The 16,002-nt window shown below is 40.0% G+C and overlaps 1 protein-coding gene across 1 annotated transcript in view; it reads left to right on the top strand.

Annotated features, from left to right (window-relative positions):
• The first annotated feature begins 1,458 nt into the window (after positions 1-1,458).
• Positions 1,459-16,002, top strand: part of STPG4 (sperm-tail PG-rich repeat containing 4) — a 35,647-nt gene continuing 21,103 nt past the window's right edge. Inside the window, exons 1-4 of the mRNA XM_070428430.1 lie at positions 1,459-1,539; positions 4,442-4,501; positions 5,589-5,846; positions 15,781-15,845. Coding sequence (XP_070284531.1) covers positions 1,459-1,539; positions 4,442-4,501; positions 5,589-5,846; positions 15,781-15,845 — 464 coding nt within the window. The remainder of the gene's footprint in view (positions 1,540-4,441; positions 4,502-5,588; positions 5,847-15,780; positions 15,846-16,002) is intronic.

The following is a 16,002-nucleotide window of genomic DNA, read 5'->3' as shown; positions in this document are numbered from 1 at the left end:
TGGGGAAGTACCAGTTTATCACCTTTATAGACAAAGAAGCACAAATCACAGCAAATGCAGCCAATGCTCACCCTAACCCTCAAGTCTGGTAGAGAGGGATTCAAGAGTGAGGGAGTGCAGCAATAACAAATGGAGGTCAAGTTAAGAGCTGAAAAATGCCCATTGTGTTTGGCCATTGGGTCATTGGTTAGTTTAGCAAGTGCAATTTTAATGGAAAGGTGTGTGTGCATGTCAGATTAAGATGTTTTAGGAAAGTATGGGAGGTGAAAGAATTGAGTCTACTCTTGAAAGTTTGTAAAAGGGAGCAGAAACTTCATGGTGGTTTGGACAGTGGGACACTGGAATCAGACCTGGACTTGAACTCTGCCACTGCTGTATGATGCTGAGGACACTGCCCAACAAAGCCTCTCCTCATTCTTAAAATGGGATTAATGCCTATTTCACGGGGTTATTGTGAGGATTAATTAAATTTATGTTTGTGAAGTATATGGAACACAGGTACTCCACAAAATGGAATTATAAAGATTGAGGGTTTGTTTTTAAAGATGAGAATGTTTATAGGTTGAGATGCTACATCAAAAGAGGTTGAAAGTGAAAGGGTCTATACTGGTAGGAAAGGGCGGTCTGGTTTCTCAGTGAATCCTGTTGGGTCTAGTGCTTACACCACTTCCAAAGTTAGGCTAGAGAAGTGACACCTACAGAATTTCCATCAGGAGGAGCTTAGAACGATCTCAGAAAGTGGTTGCTAATGCTGATTTTTGCTTTAAAGCTAGGTATGCTTATCAAGCATTCTGTCTCTTTTTCTGAAAGAATGGGAGTGGGGGTGATTAGCAAAAGGGCTGATGGCGGTTATGGTATGTTCAAGCCTTTACAAACAGCCTTTATTTTATTTTATTTTTTTAAACATATATTTTATCGATTTTTTACAGAGAGGAAGGGAGAGGGACAGAGAGTTAGAAACATCGATGAGAGAGAAGCATGGATCAGCTGCCTCCTGCACACTCCCTACTGGGGATGTGCCTGCAACCACGGTACATGGCCTTGACCTTTCAGTCCGCAGGCCAACGCTCTATCCACTGAGCCAAACCGGTTAGGGCTACAAACCGCCTTTAGAAGTCTCAGCGCAGCCCAGGCCGGGTGCTCAGTTGGTTAGAGCATTGTTCCCAAGCCCTACAGGGGTGTGTGTCTGTTTCTTGTCTCTCTGTTTCTGTCTCTCTGTCTCTGTCTCGCTTTAAAATAAATAAATAAAATTTAAAAATATTGGTGCAGATAACTGAAGGCTTACAGGCGATTCCGCACGTGTGAGTGCCCAAGGCTAAGCGCAGGACTTCAAAACGTGTGCCCGCCTCCCCTCCCCCACTGGAAGAAGACTTGGCGGGGCCCCTGCACATGCGCGAACGCAGCCCCCCTCCCCCTTCCTGTGTCTCCTGGCAACAGGACTCCACTGCGGAGGTCGCAATGGACCAGCCAGATAAGGCGGTCACTTCTACCCCAGTAAGGGAAGACTTGGGGCACGGCGGTTCAGTGGTCCTGGCCTCGGTACTGCCCCTCTGACGCGCCCAACTACAGGTCCCCTTCGCCCCTCTCTTCCGCCAAAATGCCACCTCTAGTCCCAGGCCTTTGCAACCCTCCTGTTCTCTCTCCTCTCTCTCTTCTTACCACCTTGTAGTCCTTTCTTCTGACCTTTGAGTTCTACTTCATTTTATTTCCTCTGCCCTTGCTACTCCTTCATCCTCCCGATTGCCCTTTGTTATCTGTATGTTCCCTCTTCTTCCCTACTACTAATGCTGGGGACCACTGTTTTAATAGAGTGATTAGATTTCTTCCATTTTCCTCTAACGAGAGAATGTTTCTGTTATTGTTTTTAGTCTATGAACACGTTTTTGAGTTTAGTATTTATAAAATATCTTAAACTACCTTTGTTTAGTTTTTAAATTTGGGCTAAGGATGTTTAGCCTATCTTTTGTAAAGTGATTCACCCTAAAGCGAATTTGAAGTGGTAGATGGGTGGAGTTTAGATCACCTGCCTTGAGCAAAACAAAACAGCAGCTGCCAGTCACCTTCTTTTGGATATATATCATGTTTACTTTTCTCTTGTCCTTCCCAACTCATTTTCCTGGCCCAGGTAGAGGTAGGAGACCTGTCTTGACATGCCTGGGAAAGTTCGATTTCTGTGACTATAAATGTGCAACAGAGAACTTTCAATATTAATCTAACAAAGGCAATAGATCAGAAGAAGTTCAGATTAGTGTGTATGAAGCAAGGTTTTTCTTAGAGAAGTGCACATATTACATAGTAAAACTAAAGCCAGGGGTACTCATAAGTAGAATAGATATAAATTGTTAGACAGGAACAATGAATTATATCAGTTTTGCTAATTTGATGATTATTTTTAATGTATTGTTGTTTGAGATAACCGATATTTTGTACTAATAACAAAAACATTATAAGTGAAAGTAGAAGTCAATATTTTAATGATTTTACTTAGTGGGAATAACACCAAAGGAAACACTGAACAATTGTGTTCTGTTAACAGTGAAGCTGAATCAATGTGGAAAAATAAAAGAGTATAGAGTACTTATGGAAGACAAGAGTGTCCTTGGAAACTGAAGAATACCAAAATAATCTGCTTCTTAACTTGGCAGATGAGATGTTAAAAATAAAAGCTACCATTTATTATTGAGCACTTGTTGTGGGTGCAAGTGTTTATATGTACAACTAGAGGTTCGGTGCACAGAATTCGTGCATGGGGATGGGAAGGTGGTCCCTGAGCCGGGCCTGCACCCTCTTGCAATCCGGGATCAGGCCTAAACTGGCAGTTGGACATCCCTCTCGCAATCCGGGACCACTGACTCCCAACTGCTCGCCTGCCTGCCTGCCTGATCGCCCCTAACCATTCTGCCTGTCTGCCTGATCGCCCCTAACCCTCTCTGCCTTGGCCCCCACCATCCTGGCTTAGTCCATTATGACGTCCAGAAGGTCGTTTGGCTGTCTGGTCTAATTAGCATATTACACTTTTATTATTATAGATGCCTTATGCTCGTGCCAACCCCTGATGCCTTATTTTTTTATTTAAATTCTTTATTGTTGAAAGTATTACATATGCCTCCTTTTTCCCCCATTGACCTCTCCCCAGCCGCTCCCACTCCCCAGCACATGCCCTCACCCCCCTACTGTCTACTCTATGTCCATCCCTGATGCCTTACTTTTATCCTCCTAAGAGGAAGTGGGGGCTCATAAGGGCCAAAGTAATTTGCCTAGTGCTCTTTAGCTAGTAAGTGGCAGAGCTGGAGTTCAAGCCCAAGTTTGGCTCCTCTATCACTCTGACTCTTCAGTGTGACAGCTAGCTGGACAAACGGAGAGAACTAGCTATATCATACTTATGATATATTTTTTTTAATGTTTGTGAACCTAGGAAATAGAAATTGGCAATGTTTGCCATATCTCCAGGAATTTGTATCTCAATATCACATTAATCTGATGACTACACATTTTGACCTTGAGTTCCCAGCACAAGCACCTGAGCCACACATATTTTTTTAGGGTAAAACATTCAAGCAGTTTTTATTCATTAATACTCATAAATGCACATAGTAGCTTCATTAGAGATTTCAATTTTCCTCTTCAGTTTGAATGTGGAGTACTAGGAGAGCCCTTTGCATGGCAGGGTACAGGAAGCAGAGATCACCCCTGCATTGCTGCCTAACGGACACAACATAGCAACAGACCTGAAATTACAGTCACCAAACAAACTCAAGATAACTGTTCACTTTCATTGACAAATACAGCGCTGAGGGCATTGTGTACGAATTGGGACCTCATCAAAGAGGAAGGGGTGGAAGCTCATTTCCTTATTTCTTTCTTTTAAATTTAGGTTTTCTAAAGCCTCTAAAACACCTAAGGGAATAATATTATACAGTTCTTGGCATCAAAATGTGCCATGTCCCCCAGGTTATCCTCGTCTGAGGATGAGCTCTCTTTACCCACTAAAGTGGACAGAAGGACTGAACCATAAATCTTAATAACAATTACAATAATACAATTTTGATTTACATAACTCCTTTCTTCCCAAGAACACCAAATTTTGTCACATCTAATTATCCTTATGGCAACTCTGTCACATGGGGATGTTTATTGTTCTAATTTTCCCAAAGGGAATTTAGATATTTAAAAAGCACTTAAAATAATAAAATAGCAATTTAAAGAACTATTACAGGCAAAATGGATAGCAGTGTTTTTATTTGAATTCAGACTGATAAATTTGGTGCAGGTATTAACTAATTTAAGTAAATATTTTATTTTTTTTTTATTTTTTTTTTTTATTTTCTTTTACCCCCCCGCCCCCCCCCCCCCCCCACCCCGTAAGTAAATATTTTATAAGTTATGTCTGACTTCCAGGGATCACCTCTCAAATGAATAAGCATATTTTGTTTGTTAATAGAAACCAATCCGGAAGCGATCATCTTTTGAAAGAGAAGGATGGTGGAGAGTATCATTAACAGTATGTACATTTTCATTCATATTATTCTTATTCCCATTAACATTTGATTAAGTCAGTCTTACCGTTTAAATCACTAACAATTTGTAAGAAAACAGTAGGCTTTATTTCATCCTTATAATTTTAGCATCAGCATGTGAATGAGAAACTAAAATTTCAATTTAAAAGCTTGGAAAAGTAAATCAACTCTAGAAATCTATTTGTGTTACAAAATATCGAGGTAAGATCCACCTAGTTTATGAACTTGGTAAGAGGACACAAGAAAGATAAGGCATACATTCCTGAGAGGTTTTTGGGTTTCAGTTCTTATCTTACTTAGCACAGAGCCTATGATAACTTTTATTAGTTAACATGGTCAGCATATGAAAGCAAGGTAGTAAAATGACCAGAAGATCCCCCTCTCAGGAGACGACATTTCTATATTGCAGAAATGTTTCCCATCCACGCCCTGCAATAACAGAAGGGCCCCATGGGCCAAAGCCTTGTTGGAATTGAACTCATTGTAACAGTGGAACTGAGCTGAGTGCTCAGTGGAAAGATGGCCACAAAAGCAGCAGTGACTAAACCTTCAGGTTTGGCCATGTAGCCACATTGCGGTTGGGATTTGAAAGTACCCAACCCCTTATTGGACTAATTAGACAAAATGCTCTGCCAATTCATCCTCCGCCTCCTGTTATTATCCTGTAGCTTCTCATTTAAGGGCTAGACAGAAACATGTAGCATCTACTAAGCAGAAGTAGGATAACGTTTATTTAGCCAAGAAACTAAATTTCAGGTCTCACTAGAGGCCTGAAATTTATAACCAAGTTGAATCTCAAGTTTAAGTATCTGTGAAGCTACTTTTTAAGAAAAAAACTTCAACTATAGCCATAACCCATTGGCTATTACTCAGCAGCTGTCTCAGAAAGGAAATAATCATGATTCTCTTAAACTATTGTTCTGCCCAGAGTGTTTACTGTATTTTAATAGAATTTTATTAAACTGTAAAACTAAGAGATGCTGCTTAGGAATGACCCTTTCAAGAATGCTGCTGTTGGAGATGTTGCTGGTTTACACACTGATCTGAAAAAACGATGTCAATTTTCCACAGAATACTCCTATCCCTGGCTCTTACCACTTGAAAACTTTTATTGAAGAATCCCTATTAAATCCAGTGGCAGCAACTTACAATTTTAAAAATGAAGGAAGGAAAAAACCACCTCTTGTGCAAAGAAACAATCCAGTAGTAACGGACCTTCCCCCGTACATGCCTCCCGGCTTCTTGGACTTGTTGAAGAAGCAAGCAGCCACTTACTCATTTAAAGACCAACCGCGGTCAAGCCCCAGCTCCTTGGTTTACAGAGATCAGGTAAAGCCCTACTAGCAGCTGGGTTTTTGTGGGAAAGCTACCAAGAGCCCCGAGGAAAATAGTCTATATAACTTCGAGTGTATCTCCCCAGGGACAAAGTAACAATCTTTAGGATGCCTTATTTTCTGCAGAAATCAAACAAGGGCTGCCTAATTTGCAAATATGCCCTGCAAGATTTTTGAGGCCTCCTTAACCTAAGGAGAGGACGGGGAAGGGGGGTCCGGTGGAGGATTGTTCTCTCTGGAGGGAATCTTGGCAGGATTCCCCCAACTGGGGGAGCCTCTGGGATCTTATCTGTGGTTGGCCCATGCTTCTGGTCTTTTCAAGCAGTTTACACAGTGTACTCTCTTTTTTTTTATATATATAAAGATTTAAAAAAATATTTTTATTGATTTCAGAGAGGAAGGGAGAGGGAGAGAGAGACAGAAACATCAATGATGAGAGAGAATCATTGATTTGGCTGCCTCCTGCACCCCCCACACTGGGGATATAGCCCACAACCCGAGCATGTGCCCTGACGGGGAATCGAACCGTGACCTCCTGGTTTACAGGTCGACGCTTAACCATTGAGCCATGCCGGCCGGGCTGTACTCTCTTCTTTTAAAAAGAAAACTCTGCCTTTCAGTGAGTGAGGGCCCTTATTAGAGCGTGAACATAACCATATGCCACAGGGAAGCTTTTCCCAACATTTCTTGTAGAAATGAGCACTGTGGTACCAGGTAGGTAAGAGTCTACTCTCAGGTCCACCAGTTCATTCATAACATCGATAATAATTGCTATGCTTATGGCTCTGTGCCAGGCTCTGTGAATGGAAGATGTCCCTGACTTGCAAATATTTAAGTAACAATGCAAGAGCAAATATATCAAATGCTGAGATAAATCATCAGTTTCCTGATGATGATAAATAGTGTTGCAGGAAATCCCAGAGGAGAGTTCAGTATAGACTGGATTGAAAAGTTGGAAGGTTCCCTGGATGAAGTAGGACTCAAACTAGACCTTGAATAATACATGGCACTTATGTGGCTCTTAATAGTTTACTGTGAACTTCTACATATATTCTATTAGCAGTTCTTCCCAGGCATTCTGAAAGAGGCATTTTACATTATGTGCATTTTACATGCACATAAACTGAGGTGAATAGACTAAGTAACTTGTTCAGTGGCAGAGGAGTACTTTTAACTGAGGGCTTCTGGTCCCCAATTTGGCGTTCTTTCCAACTACCCTGGGCCTCTGGCCATGAATAAGGGGCAGGGTTTGGATGGGTGGAACCCAAGAGCTGTGTCTCCAGGGAGGGGCACAGCACTGTCAAGGCCTCTTCCAGGGACTGAGTTGTGACTTGGACTTTGTTACTTGGGACTTTGGGCCTTAATCTCTCCCATTTATAAGGAAGCTAGTAATAGTATTAGTCTTCACAACCCTATCAGAGTGTTGCTGAGCAGAAATGCATTGTAACTGGAAGTTGAATTAAATAATGTGGTTGTAGCGATTATTAGGATGAACGAGAATTTTTCCCTGGGATGAGCGCATGTTGTATGCAACCAGTAAACCCATCTTATTGTTTTGCAAATTATAGCTTTGGAATAGGACAGAATGATAAAAGTTCACTGGGTAAGTCTTATCCTATTCACTTCAGTGGATAAATACAAACACTAAATTTTACTTAGACTTTTATGGCTTGGTATCAGGTCACCATGCTTCATGTGAAATAATTCTGGCCATGTCCAGGGCAAAACCATTCTTCTTTATTCTCCACCACCATTTGCTTCCCTTCTGCTTCATCCTGTCTTGCTTTTAGGGGTTTCTGAAGGTAGGCCAAGGCTCATTGTTGAAGAGAAAACACAGAAGGTTGGTATTAGGCAAAATTTAAGGCTTTAAAAGACCAAAAGAATTTGGCTTACCCACAGGGGTGGACAAAACCTTCTGAAAACATATTTTTCCTGTTTTTTTTCTTTCTCCTCTCTCTCCCCACCTCCCACAAAGGATTGAGCTCCAGAAACTGAGAGAATTACATGTTTTCCTAATTTTCTGTTTCAAAGGTCTATGACGGTATGTTCACAGAAGGAGAGCTACCCAGATGTAACATTGTTTACTCACCAATAAAACTCATAATTCTGGTTTTTTAATGGCAGAATTCAGTAAAATAATAATTTGAATAATTTGAGGTAGATATATATTATTATTATTACTTATTAAGATAGAACAACATTCTCTCAAGCTTCAGAATAGAATATTCACTTTATACCTCATTAAGGCTGTTTATTATTTGTAAGAAAGTTTTTACTATTTTTGTTCGGAAGCATGTAACTCAACTAGAGAACCTGTATCAAAGAATTCTATCATATAGTATAGGCCCGGTGCACAAAATTCATGCACTGTGGGGGAGGGGGGACGCTCAGCCTGGCCTGTGCCCTCTCTCAGTCTGGGAGCCCCGTGATCAATCACCCTGCAGAGGGAGGCCCTGCCCACCCACCGCAGAACCGCTGGCCAGGTAGCCAGGGCCTCCCTCTGAGGGCTGATCATGGGGCAATGGCAGGGCCCCCACCAATCACATCACACCCTCCTTGGCTGGCCTGGTGCCAGTGGGTGTCATAGTGTGGTCGTCCAGAGAGCCGTATCGCTGTTCGGTCATTCAGTCAATTTGCATATTATGCTTTTATTATTATAGATATATTTGAATGTGTGTGTGTGTGTGTGTGTGTGTGTGTGTGTATGTGGGTGTGTATGTGTATAAGGGGGTCGGGGGTAGTAAAGGATAAAGGGGGCCAAATATGTGGGGACAGAAGATAATTTGTCTATGGGTAGTAGGCACATAATGCAATATACAGATTATATATCATAGAAATCTACACTTGAAACCTATATAATCCGTTTAATCAATGTCACTCCAATAAATTTAATTGATAAAAAAGAGTATTTGAGATGGCCCTAAATTTTTTAAAATAAATTTTTCTTATTAGAGAATCAATACATTTTTATTGTAGAATTATACGTACAAAAGTGGGACCATCTCTCTCCATATACACAGCTTGTGACCTGCTTCTCCCCAATGTTGCTGTCATCCACTAACCTCAGGGTTACTCCCACTTATTTCTGGATGATTTTAGCTCCCTTCTCTCCCTGCCACCTTTGCCACTACTCCTGTCATCATTTCAGTACACATGCAGATGACCTTCCAACAATCTCCCTTCTCAGTTTCTTGAGCTCTCCTCTACCTCAGCTACTCACTCCTTGGATTTTTTCAAGACCAATAATTTCAACCCTGCATAATCTCAACTGCATGCACCCCACTCTGACCACTCCTAATGTCCTGCCTCACTCACTCTAGTATCCCAGCCCTCCTCCCCCCAATTTTTCTGTTCCCCACAATCTATAATCCATTGATCCTATTTGCAAAGCTGAAATCCCATAGTCATCAGAGTTACTCTCAGCATACGCCCTCAATTCCCTTGCTCCTGATGGCATATCTCACTTGTTTGTCAAAGCCACAAACCTGGGTAAATCTAACTCTCTGGGGACTTTGTACCTGCATCCATGTTGCGGAATGACTGGCCTCATTTTATAGTCTTCACCTCACGTGGGCACTGGATGGACTTCCCTAGTCTGTTTACCTCCCACTCTCCTGGGTGGCTTTATTTCACATCTCTCCTTTCCAAATCCCTGACACCTCCACCTCAATCCTCCTCATTTTTTCTTCTCAGCCTTTTTTTCAGGTTCAGCCCCTTCTCCCTGACCTCTTGTGGGAGTGTCCCAGGCCCCCAGACCTCTTCCTCCTCTACACTTGCTCCCTCTACATTCACTCCCTTGGTGATCTCATTTAGTCTTGGCTTTGAACACCATCTCTTTATGATTTCCAAATTATATCTCCTACCCAGACTTCTCTCTTGAATTCCAGACTTGTATATCCAACTGCTTTTTTTTTTTTTTAACTTCTCCACTTATATGTCTAATTCAGGGTTTCTCAACTTTGGCGAGATTGACGTTTTGGAAGGAATAATTCTTTGTTGTGGGGAACTGTTCTGTGCTTTGTAGCATGTTTAGCAGCATTCCTGGATAATTGATGCCATTAGCTAATTAGATGCCAATAGCAGTCCCCCTCTCAGTTGTAACAACCAAAACTGCCCCCAGACATTGCCAAATGTCCTGGCGGGGGTGGGGGGGGGGGGGTGGGGGGGGCGGGGCACACCCCTCCTGTTTGGGAACCACTGGGTTTAAGTCTTTTTTTTTTTTTTTTTTTTTTTTTTTATAATAATTTTTATTTCTTAAAGTATTACAGGGTTTAAGTCTTTGCAATAGTGGGTGTGATCTCTGAGTGGTCGTTCTCAGAGTCAGCAGTTCTGTTGGGGACTGGCTTTATTCCAGACCTCCTCTTTTACTCCTCCCTCTCCCTCTCTTTCTGCCCGACTGGCCTCCTGGAAGCTTCCTGACTTGGCCACTCCCATCTCAGGGTCTTTGCACCGGATCTTGCCAGCTCATTGACCTTTGTTAGCTGTGTTTATAGCTGTGATAAAGATATCTCTGAAATCATGTTAATCTGAAAGTGCCCCACGGTACCACCTAAGGGATTTTCAACAGGATGGTTTTTCATTTAGCAAGGTATTAACTGGGCTGGTAAGTGATACTGTAAGGAACTCAAGACTTAAATGTTGAAATAATAAAGAGCAAAACATAGGTAAGATGGAGCAATTCATTGTACCAACACCATTTAAATTAAAAAAGTGACCCTAGCTGAAACCAGTTTGGCTCAGTGGATAGAGCATCGGCCTGCGGACTGAAGGGTCCCAGGTTCGATTCCGGTCAAGGGCATGTGCCTGGGTTGCGGGCACATCCCCAGTGGGAGATGTGCAGGAGGCAGCTGGTCGATGTTTCTCTCTCATCGATGTTTCTGACTCTCTATCTCTCTCCCTTCCTCTCTGTAAAAAATCAATGAAATATATTTAAAAAAAAAAAGTGACCCTAAAAATTGGCTCATTTAGCAGATATTTTTGAAACTGAATTCTCAAAGAACAAGTGTCACATGCAAATATGTCAAGAAAGTGGCAAATGCAAAAGGATTTTGAAAGATGGGTACAGAAAATTTATCTCAGGGAGTGGGACCCACTGTAATTCTTAGTTCATTTGGAGCTGATAAAGACTCTAAGGTACTGGTAAATTTACAAATAATATCAGTGTTATCTGCTTTATTTCCAGTTTTGTTTACCTTGCCTCCTTAACTCTTTCCTGCTGAAGTCTTTTCCACTATCTGAGATCAAGCTCACCATCTCAGCTCCAAGGATGTCAGGAGTGCATAGCAGTGTTTGAATAGAAAATCTCCTAGGATAAACCAAAGAAGTCTGAAGTGACTCTACAAGGTTGCACAGTATATGATTTTGTCTATATGGAAGACTGAATAAAATCAGATATTGGATAACCTAAAAAAAACAAAAGAACAATATTATTGGTATCATTAAGCAGGTTTCTTTTTGAGAGGGTCCTGTATTGTTTATCTCTCATTCCATAAAGAAGTCTGAGCACTGAGTCAGTGATACTTCCATACGACACAAAAGACTTTACTTCTCAGAGAAAAGATGCACTTGAATTTCTGCCAATAGTACCTGCAAAGCACTGCACCTGCCAGCCCTTCGGCTGCATTCACCTTATGATCATTCCAACAGGGCTTGAACACATTGAAAAAATCTGTTTCCTTCTGTCCCACCTATTTATGGATTTGGTTCTCAAAATGTCATACCAAGAGCCTAATAAGTAGGGTTGGATTTTTTCACTTATTCTGACCTTGATGGTGTTGGTACAACAGAACTGAATGCAGTATCCACACTAATATCATCCTGTCATATTGTATGGCTACAAGCTATTGCAAGATTTCTGAGTGCCTAATCTACATGGACTGAAACATTAACTAGAATCAGGTATTTTTATGAGCATATTGTCTAGATTCTTGGCGCCTCATTACAAATGAAGAAGTGACAGGCATCTGTAGGAATTAGGAAAATATATATGTATATTAAAAATCTCCAAGGACAGTGGAGCCACCCAGAATAGTTTGCAACAATGTGCAGAGAAACAGTCTTTTACATAAGGCAGTGGACTATTCACAACTTTATGGAAAAAAAGCCCTCTCTCAGTAATATTAAATAGCAAAGAATGGCCAAGCCAAGTAAAGTAAGACAAATACAGAAGCTGCAGGGAACCAATATTCCTTTCTAATCTAGTGCTGTCTGAGTTTTTCCATAAGTACTTTTTTATAGAAACTCTATGTGATTGCTGAGTATACATAGATAAACAACTGCTTTAAGGGTGTTTTTTTCTTCTTCACTTTTCAATTCTCTTTCTCCTTTCTCTTTATGTATATGTACATAAGAGAGTAAGCGAGCATGCAAGAGCAAGCATATAAAGCATACATGCATTATTTAAAGTAAATAGAAAGCAAACACCCACATAACCATCATCAAAGTCAAGTAATAGGATGTTGCAGCCCCCAAAGCCCCCTGCTTAAAATACATTTTCCTGCTTCCACACTAGAATAATAAATAATACCCTTGTTTCCTGGGTGTTTATTTAATGTCAAGTGAACAATGAACAAGGCACAGGTGCATCAGGACAATGTGTGCATTTTATCATAAAATTTGTATTTACTGCTATTTTTAGTGTATCGACAACATCTGCCTATACACTCAAAATTGGGTACTAATATGTGAATGAAAGCAACAGGGTGAGCTGTATTAGCTGAGCTTCCATGGGGCATAGAGTGCCAGCATATGGATGCCTTATTTTGAAGGCCTGGGGTGGGGGTGGGGGTGGGGGGTGGAGGGGATGGGCAGTGGGGGCAAGCTAGAAGAGGTCAGTGGGGACATATGTAATACTTTCAACAATAAAGATTTAAAGATAAAATTTAAAAAGGCAGCATTGCATTTTTAAATCTGATTTTAAAATAATAGAGGGTAGGGAGTAGATTGCTCACTTTGGGAAGGATTCTTCCTAGGATTTTATAATATAATTGCTTCCTACCAGCTCCTTCAATAGGAGTTCTGGAGGTTGGGTCAGTCTTCCTGGCTTCTCATTCGGCTTCCTCCTCTCCTTCCCTTCCCTTACATATCCCAAGCTCGGTGCTTACCAGGTCCTTCTACTCCCTTACTCATGCACCTCTGAGCTAAAATCCATAACCCAGGGATGATGGAGCCACCAGGTAGTTTTGCAGCAAGTTTGACAATGGGCAGAGAGACAGTCTCTTCTGCAATGTTTCTCCTTAGAATACCTTCCTGGCTCCCCTCTAGAAAGTTCCTCTTCCTTAAAACCCTCAAATCTCTTTGTCTTCACCACCTTCAGATCACCCAGTTGGGTTTATTTATTTCCCCTCAGTTTTACAGATGTATCATTGACAAAATTATATGTATTTGAGGTGTACAACATGATGATTTGATTGTGAATATATTGTGAAATGGTTACCACAATCAAGTTGATTACCATATCCATCACCTCACATTGTTATCTTTATGTGTATGGATGAGAACATATAAGCTCTATTCTCTTAGCAAATTTCAAGTATATGAATACAGTATTATTAACTATTGTTACCATGTATCCCCAGAACTTATTTAGCTTATAACTGAAATTTTGTACACTTTGACCAACCCTCCATCTCCACCCTAGCCCCTGGCAACCACCATTCTATTCCGTCAGGAGTACAGGCTTTCTAGTACAGGCTTTCTGGATTCCACGTATAAGTGATACAAAACAGTATTTGTCTTTCTCTGTCTGGCTTATTTCACTTAGCATTATGCATGTTGTTGCAAAAGGCAGGATTTCCTTCCATTTTTATGCTGAATTATCGAAATATATTTTTCAGTTATTTATATATCACATTTTCTTTTCCATTCATGCATCAAGGGACACTTAGGTTGTTTACATAGCTTAGCCATTGTGAATAATGCTGCACTGAGTGTGGGAGTGCAGATGTCTCTTCCAGATACTGATTTTGTTTCCTTTGGATATATACTCAGAAGTGGAATTGCAAGATCGTATGGTAGTTCTAGTTTTAATATTTCAAGGAACCTTTTTTTCATAATGTCTGTACCATTTTACATTTCCACCAACGGTGCACAAGGGTTCCCTTTTCTCTACATCCTCACCAATACTAGTTATCGCTTGTCTTTTTTATAATAGCCATCCTAACAGTTGTGAGGTGACATCACATTGTGGTTTTGATTTGCATTCCTTGATGATTAGTGGTGTTTCAGCACCTTTTCATGTAACTGTTGGGTATTTGTATGTTTTCTTTGAAAAAAATATCTATTCAGGTCTTTTGCCCAATTTAATCGGATTATTTTTTGGTTATTGAGTTGTATGAGTTCCTTATATATTTTAGATATTAAAACCTTATCAGATGCATGGTTTGTAAATACTTTCTCCCATTGCTTACGTTGCCTTTTTACTTTGTTGATTGTTTCCTTGGCTATGCAGAAGCTTTTTAGTTTGGTGTCTTCCTACTGCTTTATTTTTGCTTTTGATGCATTAGCATTATTTTCCTCTTTTTAGTGTCATATTAAAAAAAATTATTGCTAAGACTAATGTCAAAGAGTTTTCCCTATGTTTTCTTCTAGGAGTTTAGTGGCTTCAAGTTTTACATTTAAGTATTCAGTCCTTCTTGAGTCAATTTTTATGAGTGATATAAGATAGGGGTTTAATTTTATTCTTTTGCATGTGGATATCCTGTTTTCTCAATACAATTTATTGAAGAGACTATTCTTTCCCCAATGGTGAATTCTTGGTGTCCTTGCCAAGATAAGTTGATTGTGTATGCATGGATGTTTCTTTGGGGGTAGCGGGGAGCTTTCATTCTGTTGCATTGGTCTATGTATTTGTTTTTATGCTAATACCATACTGTTTTTATGACTATAGTTTTGTAATATAGTTTGAAATCAGGAAGTGTGATGCCTTCAGCTTTTTTTTTTCTTTCTCAAGTTGCTTTGACTTTAAGCTCTTTTGTGGTTCTATATAAATTTTTAGGATTGTTTTTCTGTATCTGTGAAACATGCTATTAGAATTTTTTAAAGTATATTTTTATTGATTTCAGAGAGGAAGGGAGAGGGCGAGAGAGATAAAAACATCAATGTTGAGAGAGAATCATTGATTGGCTGCCTCCTACACGGCCCACACTGGGGATCAAGCCCACAACCTAGGCATGTGCCCTGACTGGGAATGGAACTGTAACTTCCTGGTTTATGGGTTAATGCTCAAGCACTGAGCCACACTGATTGGGTGCTATTGGAATTTTTATAGGGATGTTATTGAGTTTATACATTGCTTTGAGTAGTATTAATTCTTCTCATCCATGAACATGGGGATATCTTTCCATTTATTTGTATCTATTTCTTTTTTTTTTTAAATATGTTTTTATTGATTTTTTTAAAAAGAGGAAGGGAAAGAGAAACATTGATGAGAGAGGAACATCATCAATTGACTGCCTCCTGGCCGCACCCTCACTGGGGATTGAGCCTGCAACCTGGGCATTTGCCCTAACCAGGAATTGAACTAACAATATGTAGTTCCTGAGTTGATGCTCAACCACTGAGCCACACTGGCTGGGCTTCAATTTCTTTCTTATAGTTTTCAGTGTACAGATCTTTCACTGCCTCAGTTAAATTTATTTCTAAGTGTTTTATTGTGTTTAATTCTATTGCAAATAAGATTGTTTTCTTAATTTCTTGTTCAGATACCTGCAACTTGACTGAATTTATTGATTCATTCTAAGAGTTTTTGAAATGTGAATATCTGTGGAATGTTTTGAAGCTCCACCTTTGAAAATATGCCATTTCCACTGTTAAAATAAAGAATAAATTACATAATGTTGTATGCTCATAAAATAAATGACAGATAATAAGATAAAGTGAGTTTAAGACTTGTATTAATCTATTATTGGTGTCCTGTCCATTCTGTATAGTCAGTTAAGCTTTCACCAGGACAATACAATGTACTTCCTGCTCCAGTTCCCAAGTATGCTTCCAGGTAATTATACACTTATTAAGTTACTTTTAATCGTTTCACTAATGCCTTTCTATATACAGACTTAACAATCAATACTAATGGCTTTTAAACTTTATTTATGCCCATTATGATTAGCATTCTTAAATATTTAATGAGAGATAGGGAATAAATTAACAAA

The sequence above is a fragment of the Myotis yumanensis genome, unplaced genomic scaffold (genome assembly GCF_028538775.1).
Source record: "Myotis yumanensis isolate MYYU_CA2020_CCGP unplaced genomic scaffold, mMyoYum1.0.hap1 SCAF_11, whole genome shotgun sequence".
Lineage (NCBI taxonomy): Eukaryota > Metazoa > Chordata > Mammalia > Chiroptera > Vespertilionidae > Myotis > Myotis yumanensis.
The sequence above is the reverse complement of the archived record's forward strand: the minus strand, read 5'-3'. Positions and strand labels throughout refer to the sequence as shown.